Raw genomic sequence first — 27,992 nt, 5'->3', positions numbered from 1 at the left:
CATGCCAGTGGGACAACCAAAAGAGTTTATATCTGTCATACCAATACAAACAGGATCTTGTTGGCAGAACCAGGAATGAAGGCTTTGAGTCCTGACTTCCTTCCTTGTGCTTTCACCATTCAATCATGCAGACTCCCCAAAACTGTCATAAAATTGTGCAGGGTAGCATCCAGCAGAAACCAGCTCTGCCTGGCTCCTATGAGTTTGCCAAGGCTATGGGGATAGTAAGGGAAGAGACACACAATTCATTTTCAGGAGGTTTTTTTTCCCCTTTTTTGTTGTCTTTTTTGTGGTGGTTTGTGAAATGCTGGGAAGGAATAGTACAATGAACAGAAAATGTTCCAAGGAAACTGGCCTTCTCCATGCCATTGCCCAACGAGCAGCCAGTGTACCAACCATGGAGCTTTGCATAGGGGTGTATGACACACATGGGGACTATGATTTCTGCTAGCATGAGGCCTCTCTCACTTCTGAATTCACAAAGCAGAGAAAGAGCAGAGAATCAGAGACTCTCCCTGCCTGGCCAGTGTTCTCCCTCACCTCCAATACAAATGCAGGTGCAAAATTACCCAGTTTGTTGTTTTGTTTTGTTTCGTTTCATAATTAAGAGCCATAATATGGAAGCTGCCTTTGAGCATTTGGCTCTTCCTCTGTTGCAAGTTAGGGCCAGATGCTTAAGAGGACTTAAGCACCTACAACTCAGTAGGTTCCTCCCTTTTCAGGATAACATTTCTTCCAGTACCAGCAACTTTATGTCTAGACATGCCCAGAACTGCTGTGATCCGAGCAGCTTAGTACAGAGTTTCCACCAAAAACCCATTGGGATCCTGAAAGAAGTAAAGAAACACCTATTTTCTCAGGAAAGCCAATTCAGATGGAATATTCTGACCAAGCCTAATACATGCCAGCAGGACCAGTCTCCTCACATGACATAGTCACAGCCACCTTCTAAACAGGTGGGAGAGGCCCTATCCAGCTGGACAGTTTGGGTTTGACTGACAAACATGAGTAGAGTGAGAGACATCCTTAGCCATCTTGTATAAAGGTCCAGGCATGTCCCAGTCTTCTGAGGATTGTCTGAGGGAATAAGCATTCCCTCTGGGAGTGAGATTGTAAATCTGAAAGCTTCCAACACAAAGAAGAAACAGAAAGGCAAATCCCTTTCAAGGAAAACTCAAATGTAGAGAATTTGGAAAAATAACCAGCACAAAAATCTGAAGAAACCACAGTTATTTTGCTGGCTAATAGCATGAAGACATGATAGTACTTGCAGCTTCCTTGCTTGGACCTGGCTTGCTCCAAAGTTATTTTGTGTGTTAATCATGTGGTTTAGATGATGAAGATTAGGTCTGAGCGAGCTGCCTCAGATAAAAGGGGAAAAGGCTGCAATGAGACCTTCACCCAAAACTCCATCCTAAGCTTTTCTAAGCTTTGAATAAATAAGAAAGTATTAACTTCTCTTTAGTATTCCTTTGTTTTGCAATTAAGGTTTGATTTGAAAGTGCTATTATTCATTAGCTGCAGTTACTCATTCAAAGCTTTGCAAGTGTGCAGTGCTGCAGAAAGAATGCTCTTATCGCTGCAAACACAAAAGTACACATTTTGAGTTCACAAAAGTACATTTCTGTCCCTTTTCCTGAAGTAGAATTTTACTGGAACTAGGTTCTTCAATCATTTTTACTGCTTCCATTGGAACTGCCACCGTACTGTCCAAGTTTCTGCCCAGCTTTGGTTCCCAAGCAGCTTGGTCTGAAATGTTCAGTTACAGATTTCCTGATAAATACTGCAGGTGACAGCTAGCAATTTGGCCAATGCTCCTCAAAAAACAGGTACCAGAGTATCATAGTATCCATAGTATCAGTCAGGGTTGGAAGGGACCACAAGGATCATTTAGTTCCAACCCCCCTGCCATGGGCAGGGACACCCCACACTAGATCAGGCTGGCCAGAGCCTCATCCAGCCTGGTCTTAAACACTGCCAGGGATGGGGCCTCGACCACCTCCCTGGACAACCCATTCCAGGGCTTCACCACTCTCATGGTGAACAACTTCCTCCTGACGTCCAGCCTGAATCTCCCCACCTCCAGCTTCATTCCATTCCCCCCAGTCCTATCACTACCTGATATCCTGAGAAGTCCCACCCCAGCCTTCTTGTAGGTCCCCTTCAGATACTGGAAGGCCACAATGAGGTCACCTTGGAGCCTTCTCTTCTCCAGCCTGAACATCCCCAACTCCTTCAGTCTGTACTCATAGGAGGGGTGCTCCAGCCCTCTGATCATCCTCGTGGCCCTTCTCTGGACTCCTTCCAGCACATCATGTTCTAAATCCTGAACAGAAATGTGTGAGTGAGTCTGGTTCTCAAAAATCCCCAAGAGCTGATCACTGCTTGTTAGTTTGTAAAATTCAGACTTTTCTTTAGCACTAGAGTGTGTATGATGCTTTAAGATACCTGTTTTAAATGGCTGCCTCATCTGGTGGAATACTTCTGTGCTTGATTTGCACATACATGGCCTGTGGTGTGCAAGGGAAACATGCATCTACTCCATTTTTATGGCCAAGCTGGACAACTCTATGCGAATGTCAAATACATTCACAAGCTCAGTATTTGCCATTGCAGACATTAGGCATGAAAGTATAGCTGTTGTAACTACCTGTCTCATCCTCCATTGATTTTAAGTTATAGAGACTGAGAGCCTGGCACTTCCACATGTGCTAGACAGCATTTTACACACCCTGTGGACTTGCCAAACCCATGGGTTTGAGTGCACAGTCATAAGGCATTGGGGATTCAGGCTGTAGGTGTACTGTATATGAGCACTTGTGTTTAGAGAATCAAGCCTCCTGCATTGCAGTCCATTAAAATACACCAAAGAGCAGGAAAGCTGACTTGAAATATCCCTTAGCCGACTAACTATGGGGTACAGGTCAGGGAGATACCAAAACATCAGGCATTTCACAAGACTGCTGGACCTTGATCCTTCCAAAGTACAGGCAAATAAATGAGATGCTCAAATTATCTCCCTCACTGTAGTCACTGGCAAGAGGCAGTTACTTTCAAAAAGAGGTTGAGCATCCCAAAAGTTAAGGAAACATGGATCCTAACAGCTCAGTAAGATTAACCCAAGTCTTGAAGCCTTAAAGCCAAGTCTATGCAGAAGTAGTGTGTCACAAGACACAAGATACCATGAGCAGACTGCTGCTCAGTTGATCTCTCTGTACATCTGCAGTTACTGACTCCAAGTGGGTACAAAGGAGGGAGCTGCTTCTTGTGACAGCTGCTGTTTGTGCAGCAGTTCAAACCCAGCTTATGTCAGGATATATTAATACCAGAATGAGTAAATCAGCTCTAGAGAGTGACTTCCATCATTATAAACTAAAGAGGCTTGGATTAACATTTGAACTTTTTGAATGCTTATTCTAATTCAACCACAGAATCTTCTGTGAGCTTCAGCTACCACTAGTGAAGACACACAGCCACTTATCTGTGGTTCATCCATGCACTTTGCAGGTTTTGCTTTAGTGGGACTTACTGGTGCAAAGTGCTGGGGTGAGTGCTGCTCAGAGAAACACATAGATTAATAAGCTGCACTTTTATATTAACTCCCTTACCTCTTCTGTAGTTGGGAATAATACCATGGCCTCAGAGTGAAAACAAATAACCCACTTCAAAAATAAACTGCCCTAGGAAGTGTCTTTGATTTTTTTTTTTTAATGCTGAATTTAAAAGAAAAGAAAACACAACATGTGAATGTAAACAATTGTCCCTGCAATGAGTGCATTACAAACACCCCAGTGTTTTGCTGGTACCTGAGAGCCGCGCTACAAAACTGTCTATGAACAATGGTGAATCTGACAGGTCTGGTTTATTTCTCTTCCTCCTCATTTCCCTGCAGTGTAAATTAATAAATATTAATGAAAAAGAGAAGCAATAACACTTATCTATTCATTTTTCTCCTTTTATTTTCTGATCATTCTTCATTTAAAAGTGTTTTGGGGTTACGTGTAGACATATAGATGGTTGTGTGAGCCTTTTATTAGCCGTGATTCATTCTGCATATCAGCATAAAGTGGTGCTCATGCTTTCAGTCTGTATCTGTTCCATGATGCTCAGTTATCTGCCTGCCCTTAAGCTATTGGTAGGTATGGATTTGCATGTACACTGTTCTCCTATGACAATAGTATGCCAGGAATGACCGGTCTGGTATTACCTGGTCAGGTGAGGTTCCATTCAAATAATGTACATGCCACCAAAACAATTCAGATCAAAGGTCTGTCTTTCAACAGAATTAAAATGTAAGGAACTTCTAAAGCAATTTTAGCAGTTGGCTTTACAAATGAACTTATGTCAGCTGCTCTGTATGATGACTGACTAAATTACTTCTATATCTAATCTTATCTAGCTATCTGTCTGTCTGTTTTTCAGCATTTCAGTACCCATCACCATATTATCTAGGCGCCACCATAAGATTAAGAAGCTCTGCAGTGACATTCTCAACATGATCTGTTCAAAGGTCATTAGCAGAGTCTTTCATACTGGAAAAGATTGGATGAGAGTATGGAAGCGTGCAGAAGGCAAGAAAGAGGAAAAGGAGGAGGTAAGGTGTTGCAGCCATTTTGCTTGTGCTCACCCTGTGTGGCTGGCTTAGCTAGTACTGAATGTAGGAACATCAAGTCAGCTGCCTTTATTCTGCTACAGGACTACAGTACTTGTAGGCTGTAGTCACCTCAGAAGGTCATGTCACATGGCCTCATGACTGGTGTCCCTGTGCTTTCTTCAAATATTGCTTACATGTTTGGTCCTTATGATTTTGATGCATTACTGCCTCACAGAAGGACGTTTCTCTCACAGTCTGAGTGGAGAGCAAGCATTGCAACTCAGGCAGCCACCTTCTCCAAATCAATGCACTAGTTAGCATTTCATTTATAGCATAGTGTGCAAGTCCTACAAACTCTTTGTGTCTGAAGAAGCCAAAAGGGGTGTTTTTCAATGTACATAAAGTTACATAGGACCCACAAAATCAGGCAAGATTATTTTATCCCACAAGGCCCAAACCTGCTTGCACTGAAGCCGGTTGTTGCTGTGTCTCTGATAGCCATGAACACACACTGAGGACAAGCTGAGGACAAACAGAGGAGAACCTGGGGACCTTGCATTATGGAAGGTGGCACTGGCCCTGCTGTGCTCACTGACACAGTCTGACTCTGCCATTTCACATACACTGGTAAGTGAAAGATTTGCCAATACTCTTTTTTTCGCCACGTCAGTTAGGAAACCTGATTCAGTCCCGAGGAGGCCAATGACAGTGCAAACAACCCCCTAGAGGTCTTTTGTACCCCTTTTGGTACAAAACCACTAGGGGATTTACACGAAGGGATAAATAGGTGGTTCCAAAGCAAGAAGGAAAGAGCCAAAGTTGGAAGCTAACCACAGTACGTGGGTGTAAACGATTACCAAAGGCTTCCAGTAACTCTGCTATCATCAGAGACTGGCTTTATGGGTATGGCCTCAAGAAGTTTCCCTCCACTTAATTAAAGAGGCAGATAAGTATCTAGGTGGAGTGTGCAGATAGGTTCTGAATGAGTTATCCACTAAGGCTGGTTCGCTGCACCTATTGTTAAAGCCAAAATATAATATCAGATTAATGCATTATATTTGCCTATTATAGCACTATGTCATCATTATATGACATGTTATAATTAAAGCTCTGCGTTAGAAACAAAACTATTTGGCTTGGGATAAGTTGCCTTTATGACTTCTGTGGTTATGATTTCCTCCTTTTCTTAACCCCTTAAAACTGCATAATATAGCTATTTGTAACTGAATAAAGAAAGTTTCTAGTTTCAGATTCTAATCTCAGGTAATTCGATGTAAATAAAGTAAAAATCTGGCACATAGTCTTTTCCTGTGTCTGAATATTTGCTAATGGAGGGAAATCCACGGTGTTTGGGTCGAAGGAGTCACCAAGATGGGCATTAGATTAAAGGAGAGCATGCATGGCTCACCACCTGGGCCTCTCAGTTGTCACTCAGCTGTCCACATCAGTTCCTGAGTCTGTAAAATTCTGCATTACTTTTCAGGAGAGAAAGCCACTCAGTGTACTTTCACTCTTCTTTATCCTCCTTGGGACTACATGAGGAAAAATTAGTTATTAGTCTAGTTTCTGGACTTAACTCTCAGGAAACCATACTCACAAATGCAAATCTGCAAAATGGGTGTGTGATTGCATGCCTAACGTGGAGATACGATTAAGATTAGAGTTTGAGTAACTGACTATGCTAATGTGTTTAATTAGTAATTTGCATATGCAAGGTTTTAAATTTCAGCAGTTGGTGATTCATGCAGTTAAGTGCCAGCCTTGGCCTTGCTGTCAGATTTAGACAGACAGAGGATGCCAGCGGTACCTCTCTCCCCCAGATCAAATGCACGGAGCAAGTGTTGGCACCAGTCGTGGGGTGATTTCCCAAAAATAGCCAGGCTTTGTGAGTTTGGGAAGCAAACTTTGCAGGGCAGTGAAGCTTCCTGCTGTTGTTTAGTAGCAGCCTTTCTTATTTAGTATTTTGCAATACTCTTTCATAAATCTAATTGATGTCTTTTATATCAGTAACTGAACCATGCATTCGGTTGGTTTGGAGATGACCACCTTAATAAAGGTTAATGGTGAGAGGACAGCTGCCCGTAGCTAGGGGTGATATCCCACTGCCTTAGCAAATCAGGTGGTGAGAGTTCATTCTGTTGCTGCAGTGTTGGGAACTCAATCATTTGCTTCCTAATTTGTGGATGACCTTTCACATAGTCTCGAAGAGAGTTGGATTTGGTCTTGCAAACTTGCATGTACAGTTTCGGGGTTTAAGTGCACCGGGAACTCTTTTGTTATTTCTGTTTCACCATTTCCACACCTTGGAAGTGTACATTCCCTTTATGGGGACAATTTCTCCCGTGTAGGAAGGCCCCAAGCACAAGTGCCAGATGTCTCAGATTGTCCATGTGGACGCATCCAGCCTTCTGACCTGTATAGCATTTCATCTAAAATAATGAAATGCCTAAAGTGAAAAGTGAAAAAGCAAAAAAAAATAGTATGCAAAAATATGGGGGGGTTTAGTTTGATTTGGGTTTGGGAGCTTTTTTGCTTAGAAAAGTTATTTCACAAGCTTTTCACAATGGTATCCTGGCTGCAACTCAGGGGGAAGTTTCCCTCTGTGGCTGCTTACTCACACAAGTAAGTCACAAAACTTGATCCCGCCACGACTGCTCCTGTTCGCACAGAGCCCATGGCTGCCAAGGGATGACTCAGAGGGCAAAATGGGGCATAATGGGCCACCTATGGGCATTCCAGAAGAGTGTGTCCTTCCCTTGCTAATTAATTTTCTAGTCTGCAAAATACTTAACAATACAAAACACTGCTAATTTCCCTTTTCTTTGGACATTTCCATCAGCCTCTTAAAGATGCTTTATGAACTTCATTCAGTCTTTTTGCATGTTGATTGACAAGTCAGGCCTAATTACCTGGGTGGTTTATTATCATGACATGGTGTCCCTGAACAGCTTGTTATTACATGCTTAATAAAAACTACAGTGATACTCACCAACATCAGGAATTGCAGACTGTCAAGGGGAAGGGAATTGGAAAGGAAAATGTTGAGGACTTGATGGAATTCTGTGAAGACAGAGCTCATTCAAAGAGAGAAAAGGCTTTGAGGGTGATCTCAAATACCTTGAGAGGTATGAGGCATGTTAAAAATATGGCCCCTGCAGAGGATTTCATCATGAGGGATAGGCTTCACTACTCATTGGGTGGAAAAAGAAAAATTACTTTCTAATAGCATCTGCCTATTTTACATGTATAATGAGCCAAAATCTGTGTGGTCATGTTACTGCCTGGGAAGTGTTTAGAGTGAGGGACAGTTGTGCTTCCAGTCATTTTTACTAGAAGACTTTCCCTGTGGAATTAATTCATATTTTTAGCTTTTAACATAACATTTAAATAATTAATATATGGTATTGTCATAGTCTCATGGCTCATATTGCACTGCTCTTTAAACAAATAATACCTGAGACACCTTCAGGAAGTATCTGTCTGCAGATAAAAGAAGCGAAGCAAAGAAAGATGAATTAACTTGTCCAAGATCCTGAAACAAGTTTGTAGCAATGCCAGGCACAAAACTTTACTTTCCTTACTCCAGAATCACTAGATCATCAGTCCAACCTAATTAATTCAGGGCAGAGTCTCTGCAGCAGAGGCTGAAAGCAACCATCTGTGCTTAACATCTAGCACGGAACTAGTGCAGCACCCTGCTGCACTGTGCCAGGTCCCATCAGCTAACTCAGCTGTGCAGCACGTCCAAAGCCCTCTTGAGATCCCTAGCTAATGTTTAATCCTTGGGGGAGCTGGAAGAGAGCACAAATTAGCTGAGAGAGGTGTTTGTTTGGAGGTCACATTCACCTTCCTGCCCCCCTCACGGCACAGTGGCAGGTACAGGAGGGAAGAACCCAGTACTGCATTTGTAAAGAAGCTTATGATAAGATGGCTTTTTTGCCATACATTTGTACACAAGAGTGATTGGATTAGAAACAACTCTGGATCTTGACAAGCAGGAGGCTCAGTTGGTCAGAGTTCTCAGGACATGAGAGTGAAAGGCAGCACTCCTCTCAGGCGAGCTTTACATGATATGAGTTTTTAGATGGATAATTATTGCTCCAGTTTCCTCTTTGATTCCTAAAAAACCCAACTTTCCACATACTCAAGTTCCAGTGAAAAATTTTCAGAATAGAACCTGTTTTGAAGGCAGTGAGGGCTGCAAAGGTCTGAAATGCTGATATCATAAACGCTTATTTTGGACTAGTAGAAACAAAATGTTTCAGAGGTGAGAATGGCTCAAAGAAAAGGAGTATAAGGCTCTTGGGAAATTCCTCTTTGAGTGCAGGGGAGAATGAAGCCAGTTTGTGCTCTTCCATGGCAGTACAGCATAACCATATTTTCAGAGACAGAAATACATGATGCAAATACAACTTTTCTTTGAGGAAAAAAACCAGCCCCACCATTTCTGGCCTCAATAGCAATCAAGGTAACCCTCAGAGTGGGAGCAGTGTGCATAAAAGAGAACAATGCCAGTCACAGTCTGGAGAAAACAAGAATAGACCCAAGAGGTCCATTTGGTCTCTTCATGGCAGGAATCTGTTGATGAGAAGATTAGTAAGGTACTAACTTAAGAGCACAGGTAGCATCTTGATGAGTAGTTTCATAGTCTTATAAAAAGCATCTGATTTTGCTCTCACGTGTAGGTGGGGCTTTGTTGGCAGGTGGAGCCTAGGAAAGGGCTACCACTATTTTTTCCCCCTGCATCTATTGCTATCATGAATGCTTAAATGGAGTTACTGCAGAGGAGAGGGTGCTGCAGGGAACTGCAGACTTTGCTCTCCAGCCCTGCTCCATGGGCTCTCTAGTTGCTGCTGGACAGGGTTACCCAAACGTGAGAATCATAGAATCATTTTGGTTGGAAAAGACCTTTAAGATCATTGAGTCCAACCATTAGGAGGTATTTGTCTCTGAACTGTTCTGTGTTGCAGAATGCTGCCCTGCTCCTTCCTTCCTGGTCTAGGTCTGGTACCCCACAGATTGCACTGTTGCCCCTGCTCTGGGAGTTAAAGGTCTTCAAGCAGGATTTTGCCCTTGAACTGTTGTTTTTGTTGTTTTTTTAAAGAGAAACATTTTAGTTATACTTATCATAGTATACTGAGTCTAATGTCAGTAAAGCATGCCTAATTGGCAGGATTTAGAGACTGATCATTTCCATTTATGCCCAGAACAGGTAGGGCAGCAATGAAAGCCTCTCCCACCCAACCCCACCCCTTCTCACCAGTGTGCCTCAACCCTGCCCTGAAGGGACCACCTGGAGGGCTGAGAAGGGAGTTCCCTCCCTCTGCACAATAAAAGGCACCGTCCTACCGTAAATACCAGGTTAAGCTTATGGCTGTTTAATAGTTAGTGTACCTCTGGTAATAAAGCTCTTGAAGGGCTCGTGCAGAAGAGCACCTGTTAGTGAATTAATGCAAAAGCAGGAGGCATTTGCTAAGGTTTTGCCTTTAAGGACTTGGCAGAAAACACTGGAGTGGAATTTTCACTTCACGTTACCATAGGGTCAGTGGGAAAACAGTTCATTGCCCCCAGCCTGTCTGCTGGAAACGGTTCCCATCACTGCCACAGCTTGCAATAGCCTTCCCAGAACCCTGTGCTCTTTGGTATCACTTCCTTCTTTTCAGGCCTCCTCACCACATGGAGATCTGCCTTCTTGTCCTTTTTACCAGTCCCTTTCTGATCTGTCAGCCTCACCCATGCACTGTATCCACAACAGCCAGGCACAGGGCTGAGAGTTTGACTGCATCATTCCCACCTGTTCTGAATGCCCCATCCTTCACAGGCCAAAATCCACAGGAGCTAATTCTAGAGAAGGGTGCAGTCAGCCCTTATTTGTTATTGCCAGAGGACGAACTACCAAGGAGCAGTGGTTTTCCCCTGTAAAGAGTGAGCATCTGTTCATCTAAATAAAATCCTTTCCAAACAACAAAGGCGATCCCTGTACAAACACTATGTCACTGTGAGTCTTCAGCAAATCAGGCTTATGCAACTGCAGAACTGTAATAAAAATAACATTTTTTTAGTAGCCATTGGTAGCACTCATTGCCCAATGCAGGCATCACTGCCTTTCTCAGCATCTGCTGTATCAGTTGCCTTCCAGCCCATAGAAGTCCACGGTTCTTGGCAGCAGCTCCTGCTGATGTGCAGTGGTTTATTGCTCAAGAATCCTTTGATCAGCAGCCAGGTACTAACGCCATGCTCTGAAGCAGTGTCTTGCCAGACCTGGCCAGCACACAAACTGGATGGGCTCCTTCAATACAGTAGGAGGAAATCAGGAATCCTTTTGGCCTGTTTGAGTGCATCCCATTCACCATCCCTCTGGGCAGCCAGATTTTCTATCATGTTTTCATTCCCAGGACTTATGCCCATGCCACAGCTGCATCACAGCAGTTTCCAGAGGCCAGGAAGCTGCCACTCAGGCTCTGGAAGTATGTGCTTCAGCAGAGTACTTGGCACATCCCAAACTTTCAAGCTTGTGTTCAGCATTGTTTTGGTTTTGCTCAGGTAGAACTTCAAGCACTTTGTTGAACTGGGCCCCAGTGACAGCTGTTAGAGCACAGGCAGCTCCCCAGTTGTCAGATATTTTGTTGAGTTGTGTAGGTTTTTTTGTTGTGGTTTTTTGGTTGCTTGCTTGCTTGGTTTTGTTTTGTTTTTCCCTGAGAAGTGCAAAACTGCTGAAGCAACTGTCATCTCCTTTTGTACGGGAAGAGACAGCCAAATCAGCCCATGTCCATGGATTGCTCTCTTGAATTTGAAAACATATGAAATGAAAGTACTCAACATTTGCCAGGGCATGTGCTCCCAGAGACACTGTGATCTCAGGTCCTTGTCTATACAGATCCATGTAAATACATCCATGTAAATACAGATCTATGTATTTATCATTACTTATCTGAGTAATAATAGTTCCACTGAAATCACTACAGCTACATGTATAAAATGAAGCACAAATGTAAGATCAGGATCTAAATATATAATAGGCAAATATACCTGCAGCCATGGCAACTGCACTGTGACTAGAGATGTATGTAGGTGCACACAACTTCTATTACATTTAGGGGCTGACTGATAATCTAAAGATATCTTATAAACTGGTGAAAGGGCCAGGACCAGAAAAATGTCTTTTGTTTCAAAGCTCAACATTTATCTCTTGCATCCCAGTTTCTGTCACTGTTCTACACTCATTAGTTCTGCAGCTCTGTAATTTGCGTTGAAAGCGATTAAGGACACTGTGTACACAGTAGCTAAAGTCACACATAAAGGCCTTCTGCCTTCTCCTCTACTCCTTTAGATTTGAGGACACAACCCACCAATCAGCACTATTCTTCACTTAAAGCTCAAAATATTTTCTGCCACCATAAGTAATCGTTAGTAATTCAGCAGGAAGAAAGCAGTGCTGCTCAGAAGTTACCTTCATGAAGCTGGTACAACAGCTGGCTTCTGTGCTGAAGTGAAGTGTAAGGTGCTAGAGTCCAGCTTGCATTGCTGTAAGCAACCAAACTCCTTGATAATTACTGCTTGCCTCTTTTTTTTCCTCTTTTTAATTCTACTCATCTTGTGCCAAGTTATCTCACAGATTTATTCTGCTGTGTGTACATTTAAATCTGGACACACTTAAGTATGTTAATAAATTACATTCTAAGTTCATTTCCTGGACTTTTTGTATTTCATATAACAACCAAGAGAATCTGTATTTTACTGCTTCAAGGCAGACACCTAGGCTCAGAGAAAAGTGGCAAATCATTGTCAGAAGAATCCAGCCCCAAGTTATTGTCTAGATGGCAGAGGCTGGGGAAATCAGCAGAACAATGTTTCTGCTAGCAGCCACCACTGCTCTCCTTCTGCTTCTCAAACCGGCTCCAGGCACTTTCTCTTGTTCTTGTGATTCCCTTCCTGAATTACTTCAGCCAAGTAATTGTTTCATCATGTTGCACAGAAATATTTTCCCATCGTGTCACCATGACACTCATTTCTATAACCAAAGCTCCTCTGCTTGATTATAGAAAAGATACTGCACAGCTTTTGGGGGCTCAGGACCCAGGTGAGCTAACAGAGAAGGGGACACAGAAGATGAGGTTAGAGGGATTTTTGCTTTGTTTGAGGGAAATTGTGATTCCTGTTACTGTAATTTCTAGACAACATCAATGAGCTGTTTATCGCAGGCTTAATGAACTGCTGTTGCAATGTAGGAGCAAACCCAAGGTATTTATAGAAAACAAACAAGCCGTTGCGCTTGCTTTGTGTGGGGCTGGGACTGTAGCATCCTGTAGCCTCTGCCCAAAATCCAGTTCTTTGCTCTGACTGGCATGACATACAGAGGTGTCTGCATCTGAGTTCATCAAAACCAAGTTGGCTGACTGAGCCAGCACTTCTATAGTGTGACTTAGAGGATTTATTCTCCACATTGTATGAAATGAAGAGACCTAAATAAAACCTCTGATTTAAATACCCTGAACTCTGAGAAGTGCTTTGCTAGCTGTGTAATGTGTGATACAGGGGAATCCCAGGGGCAAGAGGAGATAGGACAGGGCAAGGTGAAAATTGGATGCAGATCAAAGTCTTCCTTAGCTTTTAATTAGCTAGAAAGTATTCCTTTTGTTTTTCACATCCAGGCAGATGTAACCACCACCACCATTTCTAGGAGGGGAGGAAAGCCTTTAATTCAAAACAAAGCATTCAAACAATTTAGCAGGCGTGGAAATGATCAGAAAAAGACATTTGGATTGCCAGTAGAGTTTCTAACAGATCAAACTGAGCAAATCAGAATTACAGATATGCTGAACCGAAGAGCTGTGTTTGACTGCAGCTGCTGAGGCCTGGTGTGCCATCACCAAACTGGTGTGCTGGCATCAGGCCCCAGGGGTGGTGCTCCAGGCAGCCACACTGCAGCTTCCAGGATCATCTTGAAGAGAAACTCTCCTGGAGTTTCACGTAGTCAGGCTAACACCACACCATAAATTTCACATGATCCTGATGTCAGTCCAAGGCTATCTAATCTTTTTAGATGTTTACATACTCACTATAGATTGTGCTGCTCATCTCCCCAAGCTGGGGCAAAACAGCCTCAGTTCACATGAAAGAATCAGGAACCTCAGAAAGCCTCTTGGATATTATCCAAGTATAGAGTTTGTACCAAAGTTCAGCTTTATGTTGCAAAGATTAAACTCTCAGGCTATGCTCTAGGTGCCAACAAAGAGTTAAATAAAACTTCGTTCTTTTAATGATTTCCCTTGTCCGTTCAGCAAGTGTCTCTCAAAAGAGAGCTAATTCTCTTTCAATTTTAATGTACAGATCTTGCCACATGGCTTTATTTTTACTGATTGATTTCTGAAAGTGTTTGTTTCCCTGAGAGTATTTAACTATATTCCTAGTTTTGTCTGGGTTTCCTGATTAACGTTTTAGGACCCCTTCAACATACGTGCATAGCTTTAAATGGTTCTGGATGCTTCACATTAACGTATGAGGTTTGCCCTAAAATTCTGACTGTCAGGCATTTGTGTAGACTTAAACATAAAAAAGGCTAACACTTGGGATAGTAGAAATAGACTTTTTTTTTCCCCCCTCTTTTTCTTTATTCTTGCATTAGCAATTGGTAGCTAAAGGAGTTAGAACCAAATCCATCATTACCCCATACCCACCATATAATCATCCATATCCAGTACAAACTGGATGCAGGACCCTGCCATTCTAGTTCGGTGGTGCTTTAGATATGAGTGACAGAAAGATGCAAGACACTGCTTACTGTATCTTAAATGCTATCACTATAAATAACAGAAGAAGATGTGTAATGTGGCCTCATACATATTTTTTTCTCTTTATTGAAGCAGATACTACGTTGCATTGACTTTTATTTTAGTCACAGCTAGTGAAACATTGCTTGAAAACTAGGTAGTATGAGAGTAACTTCATATTTTTATACACGCCCACATCGATGACAGTTGTTCTGGCAATGAAATTGTAAAGGTAAACAGTGTGCACAAAGCTTTTTTCAGGTTTCAATTTCAATATCTGAAGGCTGAATTCTAATGAAGAAAATCCCATACTGTTATCAAATGTGATCGAGCCTCCTGCCCAGTTACCCTCTGGTGCCTGGGTGCAATTTGGTGATGTTATTTGATACAAGAGAAACAATTAGTATTGAATCAAACACAAATTTCCCTGCATCTTCCAAGAGTCACTTATGGAAAGCAGTGGGAAAAGTGTGAATGCAACACCATTCTGTCAGGGCTGCACAGGGTTACACATACACTGGGCAGATAAGCAGAGTAGTAATTCCTGTCAATAGACTGAAGAACTGATAATTAAATTATAGATGTATTTTTAATTACTTTGTTTTAAAATGATACCCACAGTTCCTTTTGCAGAACTAAGCATACCTGATTTCAGACACCTAGCAAATGGTAGAAGAGTGCTAGGGGCTTTGAAAAGGAGTTGTCAGCTCTAGGGACTTAACTCACAGCCTTAGTTCTACACAGGAAGAATATCTGTTATTTCAGGGATAAGGAGAAAAACTTTGTATAAATAAATCAATGCAATAAATTATTTGAAAAGAACAAATAAAAGCCCCTTAAAAGTGCTGTTTACAAACTTCCATGACATTTAAAACACTGCTGGAGTAAGTGCCTTAGCTTCTTTGATGGTTTCTCTGCATTCAGACTGCAAAGTCTCACCACACGCTGCACTGAGTCGCACCAGGAAAAGAAGCTCAAGAGGCTCTGGCAGAAGACAACTGAAATGTACCAAGTACTGCTTTCAGTTAACATAATCTTATTTGTAATGGGAAACTATATCAATATTTGGAGCTGAGCCACTGTTTGGACAGGGATTTTCCAATCTCCCCTCTGTGATTAGAAAAGGTATTTGGAATCTTTTTTTTTTCTGTTTCAGTGCTTGGAGTTTTCTCAGATTCATTTCCAAACTAATTTTTTTCTAGGAGACATTTTAATTACAGGGGCTTTTCCGTGTGATTTATAAAGCAGGGTGTTTCAAGACCTCCATACACTTACTAGCACTACAAAGCTCCTAAAATATAAATTCTGTGAGTAATACAAGGTTAGGAATGTAGGATTCAGGAACTCTCTTTTTGACTCTTTCACAAATCCCTTCCGAGCCGAGTGTAAAATGGGTGCACTTATGTCCAGTTTTCCTGCCTGCAACTGCATGTTTTGGGCAAAATCACATTGCCACACAAGTTTCCTCACGAGAAGAAATCTGTAATCCTAATTAGGAGATAGAATGGAATACGGCAATAATTTAAGCATTGTTTAAATTGCAGCCACACTGCCCTGGATCTCCCAAGCTACAGCAGGCAAAGTTTAAGGATGGGGATTAGCTCACTCATGCCTGATAGAGCTCTATCTCCACAACTAAACTATTATTTAAACAAATATAAATACCTTTAGTACATCTTATCTTGCAATCCACCCTGCCTTCTAGCCCCCACAAACTGAATTTTGTTGGAAGCTTTGTCGTTTAGAAAGAAAAAGAAAGAAAGAAATGGATCTGAGGACATCTTCAGTCCTCCAGCAATTCCACCCTTAGCAGCACTCAATTCTGACTGGGAGCATTGCTTCCAAGTTTGGGTAACATTACATGGCCTACAGCACAACAAGAAAATAGGATCTAACGATGTGGATAAGTTTCGTAACTAGAAGAATAGTAGAATAAACAGCCACAGGAGGCTGGAGTAATCATCGTCACGAGGGACAGTCAAGACAAGATCTAACGTCTATCTTGCCTGCAAGAACTTGAGTCATGCTGGTGCAGGAGCTAGGCTCACCCAAGAAAATCTATTCTTAGGGTCTTGTAAAAACAACTTAACTGCACTGTACAAATCAAAACCTAAATCTGCATCAGGACTAACACTCCACTGCTTCCTACAGCTCCCAGCAGGAGGTACGGAGGGCTGCGGGAGCAGGGAATGGGTAACACATTTCAGGAAGAGCTCTGGAACACTCACCTGCAGGAGGCTGTGATCTTAAGTGTCAAAAAAGAAAAAAAAAAGAAAGAAGAGAAAAAAGGTACAACAGCACTTTCAGGAGGAAACATGCTTTGCTTAAAGAAACACTAGAAATAAGCATCAAACAGAAGATTTTCCCTTCTGCAACCTGTTTGTATTAGAATGTAGAGTAACAAATTCAAGTCCACTATGTCTATACTGAAAACTCCTTCTTCCTTCAGCTGTCAAACTGAGCACAGATGATCAAGGAGTTTATTTGCTGAGGAACTGGGAATCTGAATCTAAAAACTTAATGCTTAAATTTGGCCTAACAGGAAAATGGAAAATGCTGAGTAAGAGCTGATCATTTGCCCAACTTCTTCCACAATACCAGCTTGAGCCTGTTAACTTCTACAGACCTCAACCCAACAGCATACAGCTGGGGGAATAACAACGGCTGGGAGCCCTGGCAAGGCTGGCAGAGCCCTAGTTATCTGTGAAATAAAGTTATGGCTTGATGCAAACCTCCTCTGCCGACCCCCCATTACTTCTCTGTTACTTGCCCCCAGCAAACACACGCACACAGGAACAACCACCTCTCATCAGAGAAACTCTACCTACAGATTTCAGAAGAATGTCCCCAGAAAAAAGGGAAGAGACTTGTTTGTGTGCCTCTCACCTGGCCGGTTTCATGAGAACCTCCTGAGCAATGACCAAAATTACCGACATCCAACAGAAATGCTACTTTCTCATGTTTATTCCTGTAAACTGCAAACATAAAAAATGCTGAATCATAACTTAGAGAATAGAAACTCTGTAAAGAAAACACAAACAAAAGCTCATTTCAAGTTTCCTCCCTTACTTTTTCTTCCTCCCACTTCAGACTTGGCATTACTTTGACAGAGATTGGTCATGGTTTGGACAGCACGTCTCACTCTACACATTCAGAACAGCAAGAAGTGCAAAAATAAACCCCAGCACAAACACCTCCTCCCCAAACAACACCCAAGCGGCAGCTAAAGCAAGTGATTAGAGGAAATAAAATGAGGCAACAAGAGCTGGCTAAAGGTTCCAGCTCTGCTCTTTGCTGGGTTTCTCTTGGGGTTTTTGCTTATGTTTTTGTTTTTTCCTTTCTCTGAGACACAGAGCAAGCCAAAAGACTAACAAAAATCCTGATCCCTGATCACAGAGCTGAACGAGATACAGCAATAACTTCAGCCCTGCATTTGATCTAACTTTCAATGTGCCTTCAAAACAAAACAAGCTAGTTGTTTTTTTTAACCTAGTCATAAAGTTTATTAAAATTGTTCATTAATGCTTCAAATGTAGCAAGAATGCATAGATCCCAAAATATACATATGTATTTTCTTATAGAAATAGATTATTCTTTATAATAAAAAAAACCTGTAGGAACATCTTTAACAGATTACTCAATTCATGACTGACAGTTACACGAGATTGCATCATGTACACAGCATTCCCAGCCATGCTTAAAGGATTGCATCACTTTGCCCTTGCTCTCCTCTCGCTCTTTTAAATAACCCCAGCGCCCAGCAGCCCGCAGAGCCCGCCCGTGACGGGGGGCCGGGGCCGCTGGGCCCCCACCAACAGCCCCCGGTGCGGCCCCCGCGCGGCGGCGGGACCCTCCGCCAACATGTAAATAAAGACCAAAAAAAAAAACACCAAAACAAAATAAACAAACAAACAAAAACAACCAACAACAAAAAAATTTAAAAGCAAACCAACCAACCCACCCGCCCCCGGGCTCCCCCTCGCCCCGGCCCGGGAGCGCTGAGCAGGGCAACGAGCCGGCGGCTCCGCTCGCCCCGCGGCCCGGCCGGGGGTCAGCAGCGAGGCGAGGAGGTTAGCAGGGGCTCGGGCAGCTGTTTGAACAAGTTCCTGAGGGTGCTGAGCTCCCGGGAGAGCTGCTCCACCTTCTTCTGCAGCCGCTCGTTCTCGGCCGTCAGTTCCAAGACTTTGTGCTGCGTCTCCAGGTTGCGCATTTTGGCTTTGTCGCGGCTCTTGCGCACCGCGATGTTGTTCCTCTCCCGGCGGAGCTTGTATTCGTCGCTGTGCTTGTCCACGCACTTCTTGGGCTTGTTCTTGCCCGCCGCGGGGGCGGAGTAGCCCCCGCTGCCGGCCGCTGACTTGGAGGATTCGGAGGGGTTAGGGGTTCCGGGGGGGCTGGAAGAGGACGAGGTGGACAGGTTCCCACTGCTGCCGCTCGGCACCGACTGGTAACCCAGGTAGGAGCGCACGGTGCTGCCGTAGGGCGAGGACATGCCCCCCGGTCCCGGCCCGGCGCCTCCTTCTTCCTTACGGGGCCCTTTGCAAGAGTCCAGGGTCTCGAAGACCGGCTCCACTTTGGTTTCCACGATCTGGGGCGGGAAGCAGCCCGGCAGCCCCCCCGGTTTGTGGCTCTGGCTGGCGCAGGGGTGGCTGTGCCGGGCGAGGCTGATGTAGGTGTAGTCGGGCTTCTTGCTGCCGCCGCTGCCTTTATAGTCCTCGGCGAAGAGATCGGAAAGGAAATCTTGGCCGCCGCCGCTGCTGCAGGGAGGCTCAAAGTTGCCCCCTGCTGCTGCTGCCGGAGGCGGCGGCTGCGCCGGCGGCTGGGATGCTGCTAAGGGGTCCAGGTAGGGGCTGAAGTCGATGGCTCGCTCGTGGTCCCCTACGGTGAGCTCGGTCATGGAGCGGCCCCCGGCCGCCCGCGGGTGCAGCTTGTTGAGAGCAGCCAGACAGTCCGCCTCGTAATAGAAATTAGCCACTTCCATGGATTTAAAGGCGGGCGGCTGGATGGGGAGGCATGCTGCGTCCCAGGCCACCAGGCGTTGCATGAAAGCAAAGGGGGATGCGGGGAGGAGAAAACGACGCAGGGGGGCCCCCCCCGGCAGAGGATCGAGCTGCCGCCGTCGGGATGGGGGGGTGGGGGGTGTCCAGACCCTGCCTCAGTCTCTGGCGCTGGACACGGCCCCGGCTGCGCTGCCCAGCGGGGCTGGATCAGGTCCGGCGGCGCGGCGGGGCTTCACCGCTCCGGGTGCTGCGGCGGGGGCTGGCGCGTCTCCTCCGGACCATCTGGTTCTGGGTCCCGTGTCCTAAAGTCTCTGACTTAGGAAAGTTCCTTTCCTCAGTTATTTATAGGGGCGGTGGATCCCATAGCAACAGGCGCGTCAGCGCCTGGCCGCCTGCCACGCCGCACGCTCGGTAAGCGCCGGCCCCGGAGGAGGCACCCGCGGCGGGTGTGCCGGTGCGGTGCCCCGCCGGGCCGCCCGCAATAAAAACGGGGCTCTGCTAGGGAGGAACGGGCGAAAGCAGGGGAGCGGGCTGCGGGACCCCGCCGGTGTGGGGAGCACCAGGGTGGCCGTGGGTGGGGAGACGCCAGCGGGCACCGTGTGGCTCCAGAGCACAGACGCGTGTGTCGGGACAGCGGGGCTGCCTCCGCGCCGCCCTTCGCACCGGAGCGCGGGGCTCGGTGCTGGGCTCTGGCAGTGCCCTGCAGAGGTGGGCGCAGACCCCGCCTGACCCCTTTTTACCCGGGAGGAAGTTGGGGCAGGAAGGATTTTTTTCCAAGTGCTTTTGGCAAGGCAGTAGAAAGCTGCAAACAGAAGGTAGATCCCGTTATTCTCCAGCCCGTGCACAAGTGAATCCCACCGGCGGGGTGAAATAACCCCACGGACCTACCCAGAGCCGACCGAAGAGGAGCTGGAGCAGGGCACGGCGTGCTCCAGGCTTCCTTCCCGCGGCCAAAGTGGAGCAAACCCAGAGCTCCCCTCCCCATCTCTGCGTGAAAGGATGATGGCCTTAGAGTTTGTCTTGATGTATTGACTTTACATGCTGTGGTGCAACTGTCAGGGTACACAGCGATAGGGCACCTGGGCGCTGAAACCAGAGCAGACAGTGCATGACACAACTCAGAAGGAAAGTGAGAGATGTGGGTAGAAACGTGGAATCCAAATGTTTTTAGAATTGCGGTGTAAGTTTGGGAAGGAAGACTCAATCTTGATGTCCGTTTTAATTAAAGACACCCACCTTGGGAATCAAACTTATATTTTCACTCTCTTACTCCCACATTTACCTGTCTACAAGCTGGTGATTCATCCCCAGAATAAAGGACATTAATTTAAAACAAAACATATAATTAAAGGAAGTAGGAGTGTCCTTCGCCTCAGTAAAGAAGACCTAGCACTGCAGGGAAAATGACACTGCCTCTTAGAATAATGTGAAGCAATCCTGCGGTGTGGGAAATATTGTAACGTTAAGCCAGAGGAACAGGTATTGCATTATACCATTCAAACAGTCAACTGTTCATCATGCTCAAACCTCAAAACTTTGAAAAGAGGAAGAATTCAAGAATCAGCCAGTGGACCATTGGACTTTTGCTTGATTATTTATATTTTTTTTTTTTTTTCTTTAATTTGCTTTTTCTTTTTACTTTTCAAAAGGACTTTTTCTTTCCATAACAAAAGTACCCTAACAGGTTTTCAGGCTGCAAATACTTCTAGTTCCATCTTTATCTGCTAAGTTAATCTTTGGTGAATGCACCGGAGATTAAATTGGAGCTGGGCCTGGCCAGAGAGCTGGGGCTGGAGGTTGTAGTTGGAGCCCATACCTTCATAAATACAAACATCACCATTGGGTGCAAATGCTGGCAAGTTGCAGTGAGCCAGGGCTTGTTCTTCTGGCTGTTTACTCCTTCATGCTGTGTCTTTATCCTGCATTCTGATCTGGCAGTTACATCCAGTGGCTGCCCCAACTGGCCCTTGCAAACGAACTCTTAAATCAGTCTCATGTGCTTCCTACCTCCAAACTGTCTCAGGGACCTGCAAACAGAATGTCTCCTGCTCTGGTGACTTGCTGAAAACTATGGTTGGTCTTTCTTGGCATTACCCTGACAGGTCTCCAGCTTGCCACAGCTGTTGGCTAAATCTGAGGGCTGAAGCCTCTTGGCAAATGTCCTGGGCAGTTTTTCAGGGTGTTATTGGAGATCTACACTTGCCTTCTTCAAATATCTGCCCTATTCTCCACTGCTGTGCAGCAGAAAGTTGTGCTCCTGTCCAGGCTGATCTTCCTTAGCAAAATAAAACGTCTTTGCAACTGTCATGTGAAACAGATTGTATCAGAGATGGTGTGGCCCACACCTCCTTTCCAGGTCAGTGCTGAGTAATCCTGCAGTCACCAAGATCACACGTCAGCCAGGGTGGTAATTGAGGTTGGATGCCCAGCTTGTCCCCTCCTTCCCTTCTCCCCCTCACCTCCCTGCTTTACCTGGATCTCTTTAAACTTCCTCCAGCTCACCTCAAACCCCATCATCCACTCTCACAGAGCCAACGTCCATTCTCAGCTTCTCATGGGAAACTTGTTGGCGGGACTAACCACTTATCCAAAACCCTAGCATTCGGCAAGCAGGTTTTGAGCTAACTCTGGTTTGTTTTAAATTGCTTCTGCACTTGTCATAACAAATGCATGGCCAGAAATGTTTGTTGGGTTTTGGTGTGTTTTTTTTAAATGGGAACAGGTGCAGAGCGAGAGTCGCACCACAGAGGGTTGGGTGGAGGTCTGGGCACACGGAGGTCTGGGCACATGAAAGTCTGTCCCTGTGAATGCAATGGCTTAGCCTGGCCAGATGTGCAGAGGCTGGTAAAAATCATCCTGGAACACATCCTCAGAGAGATGCTTTAGATAGAAAAAGAGATGCAGGTATTACTGCTGCAGGGATCCAGGCAGCGGCTTCACCACGAAAAACCGGAGGGCAGCAGCCCTTCTGCAGCATGTCTCCCACAGAGCAATTTTCAGCAGCAAAGCAGCACTTCTGTGAAAAGCATCTTCTTTCCAGTGAGTTCATTGCTTTTTGCCTTTTTTTGTTGTTTTCAGAGCTAGTCAGCTAAGGAAGGAGGCAGCATAACTCACAAATTACTTAGAAAGAACATCAACATTTCTGAGCAGAAAAGGAAAATAAATCTGATGCAACAGAACCCAGAGTTCTCTACATTCACATGTGAAGCAATATAGATACTGGGAGGGTAACAGAAGGGTAGCAGAACAGTGAAAAGTGGAAGAATCTCATTCTCATTTCTGTCAGGAATTAAATGCTGCTCTCCAGTTTCCCTTTTGTACAGTAGAAGCCACAACTTTCCAGCTCCAAACTCAGACCTACAATAAAGCATTGTTAGAGGCTTTTTCTTCCTGGAAATTGTCTTCTTTTCCAGAATTTCTTGCAAGCTCTCCAGTTCATGTGCTCCAAGTCTACAGCAGCTGTCCCTGGAAGAGCACCAGCTTCAGGGAGATGCTATTAGTTTAATGGTGATGGCTCCAACCCTGAGGTGTTTATAAGAAAGTCCATGGACTGAGGAGTCAGCCTCTAGAAAATGCTGTTCTGTAATTTCTGGTGCTTCTTGCTGCAGACTTGTCTCATGTATTATTTCCCTTAGCTCTTATCAGATCAGTAAGATCAGAGCTGCATCACACTACACCCTCTGTGAATACAGCTTCGCACCCATAGACTTGCAGTCCAGAACAACATGGAAGGGCAAGAGGAAAGGAGGTTAATGCCAGAAGCTGACAATTGCATCAGTGAAAGATGCAGTGCAGGCAGTACGTTGGAGCTAAAGAGGGGGATGTGGGGGGTTCCAGAACAGATCAGTATCCATGCAAGCAGGCAGGCTGGGAGAGAGTAGAGAGGTGGTGCGGGAAGTTCTCTGGGGGGTAGGAGGGGACCTTGCCTGCAAGACTGCCTGAAGCAGAGTGGTGTTGCCCTTAAGCAGAGTGGTGTTGCAATAAAGGCTGCGAAACAGAGAAATAAAATTGAAATTTATTTCTGAGCACACTCTATGCTCTGTCTTTTCTTCTTCCTAGCCCCAGGTCCCTCTTTATACAGCTGCACACCTTATGCCAACAACTCCTAGGTTGTACCTGGCAGAGGCCAGAATTCAATCTATTGCCTTCCACTTGCTGTTATCTGCCATAAAATACAGCACTTGTGAAATGTCAGTCAGGGACAATGTCTCAGCTTGGAGAGAGGTTGGCTCTCTTTCCTCCCCAGCTTAGACCAGGCTCAAGGCTTTGCCTTATTTTAACATAAAAGATGATTGCCACATGCTTTCCTTACTTCTGAACCCGGAGCTGCAATACTCTGCCTTGCAGTCTCCAGTGGCAGGGAGCTCCCCAGACAGTGTCAGGCCATGTCTCCTGGCCTCCTTTGGTTCTTTTGTTACAGACAAGAGTCCTCCCCCTCTCTAAGTGCTCCCTCACCCCTTGTTCCCATGTGACATGGTGATGCTCGGGTATTTGTTGGTCTTATGCTGATTCTCTGCTCACCTCTGACCTAGCATGCTTGGCCTTTGCAGTGCTGGGTTGCTCAATCTCCACTTTTATCTACATGTTGCTCTTTGCCCTACCAAGTGTTGCAGAGATGATACCTGGGGATTGACACCACTGCCTCCAGCCGGTGGGACAGCATGAGCTAAATACCTGCCCCTAGCAGACTGAAAATTTTCCAGAGCAAATGGGAGGTCAGAGCACCCATTCCGTGGCCCTGTGAAGGAATGAAAAGGAAGGAGAGCCAGAGAGCACACAAACATGCACAGAAGGGGGCACTGACAAAGCAAAAGCTGCGGTCTCCAGTCTTGCATTGTCGAAAAAGTCCATGTTGAAGCCATTTGGCTGGCAAGATGTGGGCTGTGTTTCTGAGCAGGGACAGGAAGAAGTGATTTGTATTTTTTAAGTAGCTTGTTTCCCTGTTTTCAGACCAAAATGGCAGAGCAGCTCTCTTTCCAGAAATTCTTCATAGTTCCCTGACATTTCCTAGGTGATTGTAGCCTCCTACTTGGATGATTTGGTTATAGATCATGTATTAATGGGGTTTTTTTCTAACGTATCAAAGTTTTTGAAAGGTCTGTCAGGGGAACAGGAATCCTGTCCTTCCAGGACACCAAGGATGCCAAGTGTCAGAAGTTCCCAGTAACAGAATTTAGTAATTCATTTAGGAAACATCTAAAAGAGGAGCACTATTCAGAGGTCCTGAGTCTGTAGGCCAGGTAGCTGAAACTCCGTGGTGTGCATTGCCAAGAGCGACATAAACCAAGGGCAGTCTTAGGGTGACAGGAAAGTGAGCTTAAGTGAAATTTTTTCTTCATTAAAAGGATTAAAGGTCTGTGCCCCAGACCTTTTTTTTCCTCTTTCTTTCTTTGTTTATTTGTTGGTTTTTTGGGTTTTTTTTTGTCTGCTCTCATCTGATGTTGAGCTCCGTGGAGAAAGTGGGGCTGCCAGGGAAGCAGTTAGGACTTGTTGATTTTGAATACTGGCATCTAAGAACGGCTCCTGGGCTGGTCTGTGTCATGTGGCAGCTGGCCTTGGATGGACCAGGTACCAGGTGGGGATAGCCACAGTGCTCTGTACTCCACATACTTTGCTTCATGGTCCCTGTCATCTCCCTATCTTTGCATTTCTGGCTGCGGACGGGAGCCGTAGGAGTGGCTGTTCCAGCTCTCCCACCCACTGACGATTTCCCATGTGAGAGAGTCCAGCAAGGGAGCTGCAGCCAGTTTCTGTTCCCTAAATGCCTTGTGGCTCAGGAAGAGACAGAATTGCCCAAATGAGGGGAGCAGGGGAGAGAGATGAGCTTGAAGGCTGCTGTGTGCTAGGAGCCGGCCGTGGTAGTGGTCAGCTCCGAGCGCATAGCTGTAAGGAAGAAGGTGATCTGACTGCTCTGAGTTCGCAGAGTGGAACAGTAGCCAGGGCTGTCCCGACCGAAATCATTGTCCACCACAGTGTGGAGGGTGGCCCGGCTGAAACTGCAGATGCTGACAGCAGCGAAGGACCAGGTGATGAGTTTTATGTGGAATACACAAAACCTCGGGTTGCTCGGGTGATGTTCCTAATAACTCACAGGCAAACGGGCTGTGCGGCTGGAACCATAGAAAGTTTTCCCGTGAATGCTGCTGCCCTGCGCCCCGTTCCAGAGGTGGCTCTGAGTCGGACTCTCGGAAGGGGACAGGGCTTCACACGGGTCGCGCTCCTCAGGATTTGAATGCCTCGCTACTCTGCTCGTCGCTGGGCACAGCCCACCGGGCACAGCCCCGGACACAGTGCCAAGCACAGCCTCCTCGGGCACAGCCTCCCCGGGCACGGCCTCCCCGAGCCTAGCCCAGGGCACAACTCCAGGCACAGCCCCAGGCACAGCCCCAGGCACAGCCCCGGGTACAACCTCCCCGGGCACAGCCCCGCCGCTCCGGTCCAGGCAGCCTTGCCGTCATCTGGCTTCGGGCGCCACCTAGCGGCACCGACGGGACTGAAGCGACAACCCCCGGTCCGGGCCGCTCCGTTCTAACTTCTTTTCTCGGAGGAGCCGTGAGCCTCACGCCTCTGGGGCTGTGTCCTGTGAGGCCATATCTGCACGGACTGCTCAGAGGGGGACGGAGCAGCCTGTCCACTTCCCGTGACACGCACCCGTTCTCTCGGTCTCCCGGTGTCAGAGCCGGGCAGGCGGCTCATGCCCGGGGCGCCTGAGGACAAGTGGGAACCTTGCACCGGCGACCAGGTGCCAAACGCAAAACAGCACGGCAGCCACTTGGTTGTCTGCTGCCAGGGATTCAGCTCTTTAAAGGGCCTCCTTAGAGTGATGCGACCTGATGTGATGCTGATGTGGTCCTTGTCTTCTCCAAACAGCATCAAGATTTCCTGCAGAATTACTCTCTTAGTACAGACAGAGCTTTGTCCTAGCTGTGTTCATACCTGTACCAGCTCACCAGCAGGATGCCTGATACATCATTTTTGTGGTGGTGGTGTCTCTAAAAGGCATTGCCCTCGCACAGTGTAAAACCCTTGTGACTCCCCTTTCTTGAAACATGGTGGCACTATGACTGTACTAGCTCTTGACGTTTCACCAGAGTTGATGAACTAACTCACTGCTTCTTCCTTCCCTCCCAGACAATGACAAAAACCGTAACATTCTTCAGATGTGGCCTAAGTGCTGGTTTGTCTCTAGGGAAGGACCAACCCTCTGCCTTGTCCCATGAAAGTGAGATTAGAGAGGGCTTCAAAGCACCTGTTCCCATTTGCAAGGCCTGTCTTTAGGCAGCCACATGGACATCAATACAGAAAGATGCAGCTTTATTGCAGCAAATACCAGGGCCAAAGTAATAAATGTTCTCCAAGATAATTTGATAACCCATCCAAAGCCACATGTTCCCAGCAATGTGCTGCCTTGTCTTCATACTCACAGTCCTTTTGCCTTGGCAAAACAAGATTAGGAGCAGATGGAAACACTCCCCAAACTGTACATTAATCAAACCCATTTATATCTTTCCTGTACTTTACACACTCATAATTGGGATGTATAGTCAGAGATCACAAAACATCTAAGGGTGCCATACCCCACTGAATTGACATTAATTCACTCACATTTACATCCCCTCTGTATTGACGTTATCGATGTCACTGTGACCCTAAGAGAACCTTAGCAAAACTCTTAGTGTCAGAGCAGCCTAACCTCACAAAAGTGTGATGCAAACATTGACAGAACACTGCCTAGTCCTACAAACTGAGGCACCCCAAGATAATGTCTTTTAATTGGCCTATTTCTTAATGAAAAAGAGAAAAGTCCTTCAGGTAAATACCTTTTCCTGTGTCAGTGCCAAACCATCATTTATAGTTTCCAGAACTTTTGATATATAGATGTATATACACACATAACTCTTGATCAGGACTTGTGGAATTTCTGAGCCATTCTTTCTGTAGGAACTGCTAATTTGAGCATGTGATTCCAGTTCCTTGTTAATTAGCTCGTAGTCCCCAAGCAGCAGGACAGGCAGGCCCTGAGAGGCACCTAGCAGAGGTTTAGCCAGCTTCAGCAATGTGGCAATGTCATGAGGTGACCACACACAGCAGTCCTCAACCATCAGTGTGGTCAAGTTTTGGGCAGTTCCCAGGTGATTTGATGCAACTAGTGCTTCTCTTCCAGCTCTGGAGGAGACCCAACAGGCAGCCCCTTTGTAATATCCTGCAAGAGCAGGGTCAGCATTGACCCACTGGATGGGTGATGTGGTGGTCCAGAGCTGTTAGGGTGGGTACAGCTGTGGTGCCCAGATGACACTGGCCTGTGCTTCACTGTCACTTTGCCCTAGCTGTTGTGGCATAGAGAAGCATTTTATTCACGTTGTGTTTTTCACACCTGTGGATTAGATACCTGTGTTAGTGTCCACCCTCTGCAAACAGATGCGTTTTAATGTTTAAGTGAAATCTATGGAATTATTTCAACATTCCTTATTTGAGCGCTATTTTATTTGATCTTCAAACGACTCTGTTGCAGACATCGATGTTTTCTATAGCATGGTGCAGTACCTCCTGCTGCTGGGGCTTTTTTTTCATGTATATTTGTGAACAGAGAGTGCCTCGGTGCGGGGCCGCGACCCCGCCGGTTAAGGAACA

At 45.6% G+C, this 27,992-nt stretch overlaps 1 protein-coding gene and 1 long non-coding RNA gene across 4 annotated transcripts in view; one reads left to right on the top strand and one right to left on the bottom strand.

Annotated features, from left to right (window-relative positions):
- Positions 1 to 5,712, top strand: part of LOC137446879 (uncharacterized) — a 151,637-nt gene extending 145,925 nt beyond the window's left edge. For all 3 annotated transcript variants that reach the window (XR_010988744.1, XR_010988745.1, XR_010988746.1), the window contains 2 exons: positions 4,423 to 4,594; positions 5,093 to 5,712. This is a non-coding gene — a long non-coding RNA (uncharacterized lncRNA). The remainder of the gene's footprint in view (positions 1 to 4,422; positions 4,595 to 5,092) is intronic.
- An 11,598-nt stretch (positions 5,713 to 17,310) lies between these two features.
- Positions 17,311 to 19,688, bottom strand: CEBPB (CCAAT enhancer binding protein beta). The gene has a single exon (XM_068149903.1). The coding sequence runs from the start codon at positions 19,403 to 19,405 to the stop codon at positions 18,416 to 18,418; it is 990 nt and encodes a 329-aa protein (XP_068006004.1). The 5' UTR covers positions 19,406 to 19,688; the 3' UTR covers positions 17,311 to 18,415.
- Positions 19,689 to 27,992: the final 8,304 nt, after the last annotated feature.

The sequence above is a fragment of the Melanerpes formicivorus genome, unplaced genomic scaffold (assembly GCF_026170545.1).
Source record: "Melanerpes formicivorus ecotype bairdi unplaced genomic scaffold, bMelFor1.0.p_v2 SCAF_19, whole genome shotgun sequence".
Taxonomy (NCBI): Eukaryota; Metazoa; Chordata; class Aves; order Piciformes; family Picidae; genus Melanerpes; species Melanerpes formicivorus.
The sequence above is the reverse complement of the archived record's forward strand: the minus strand, read 5'-3'. Positions and strand labels throughout refer to the sequence as shown.

What these genes read in the sequence shown, in the direction of transcription:
- CEBPB (XM_068149903.1), bottom strand. Translation starts at nt 19,405, where the DNA reads ATGCAACGCCTGGTGGCCTGGGACGCAGCATGCCTCCCCATCCAGCCG.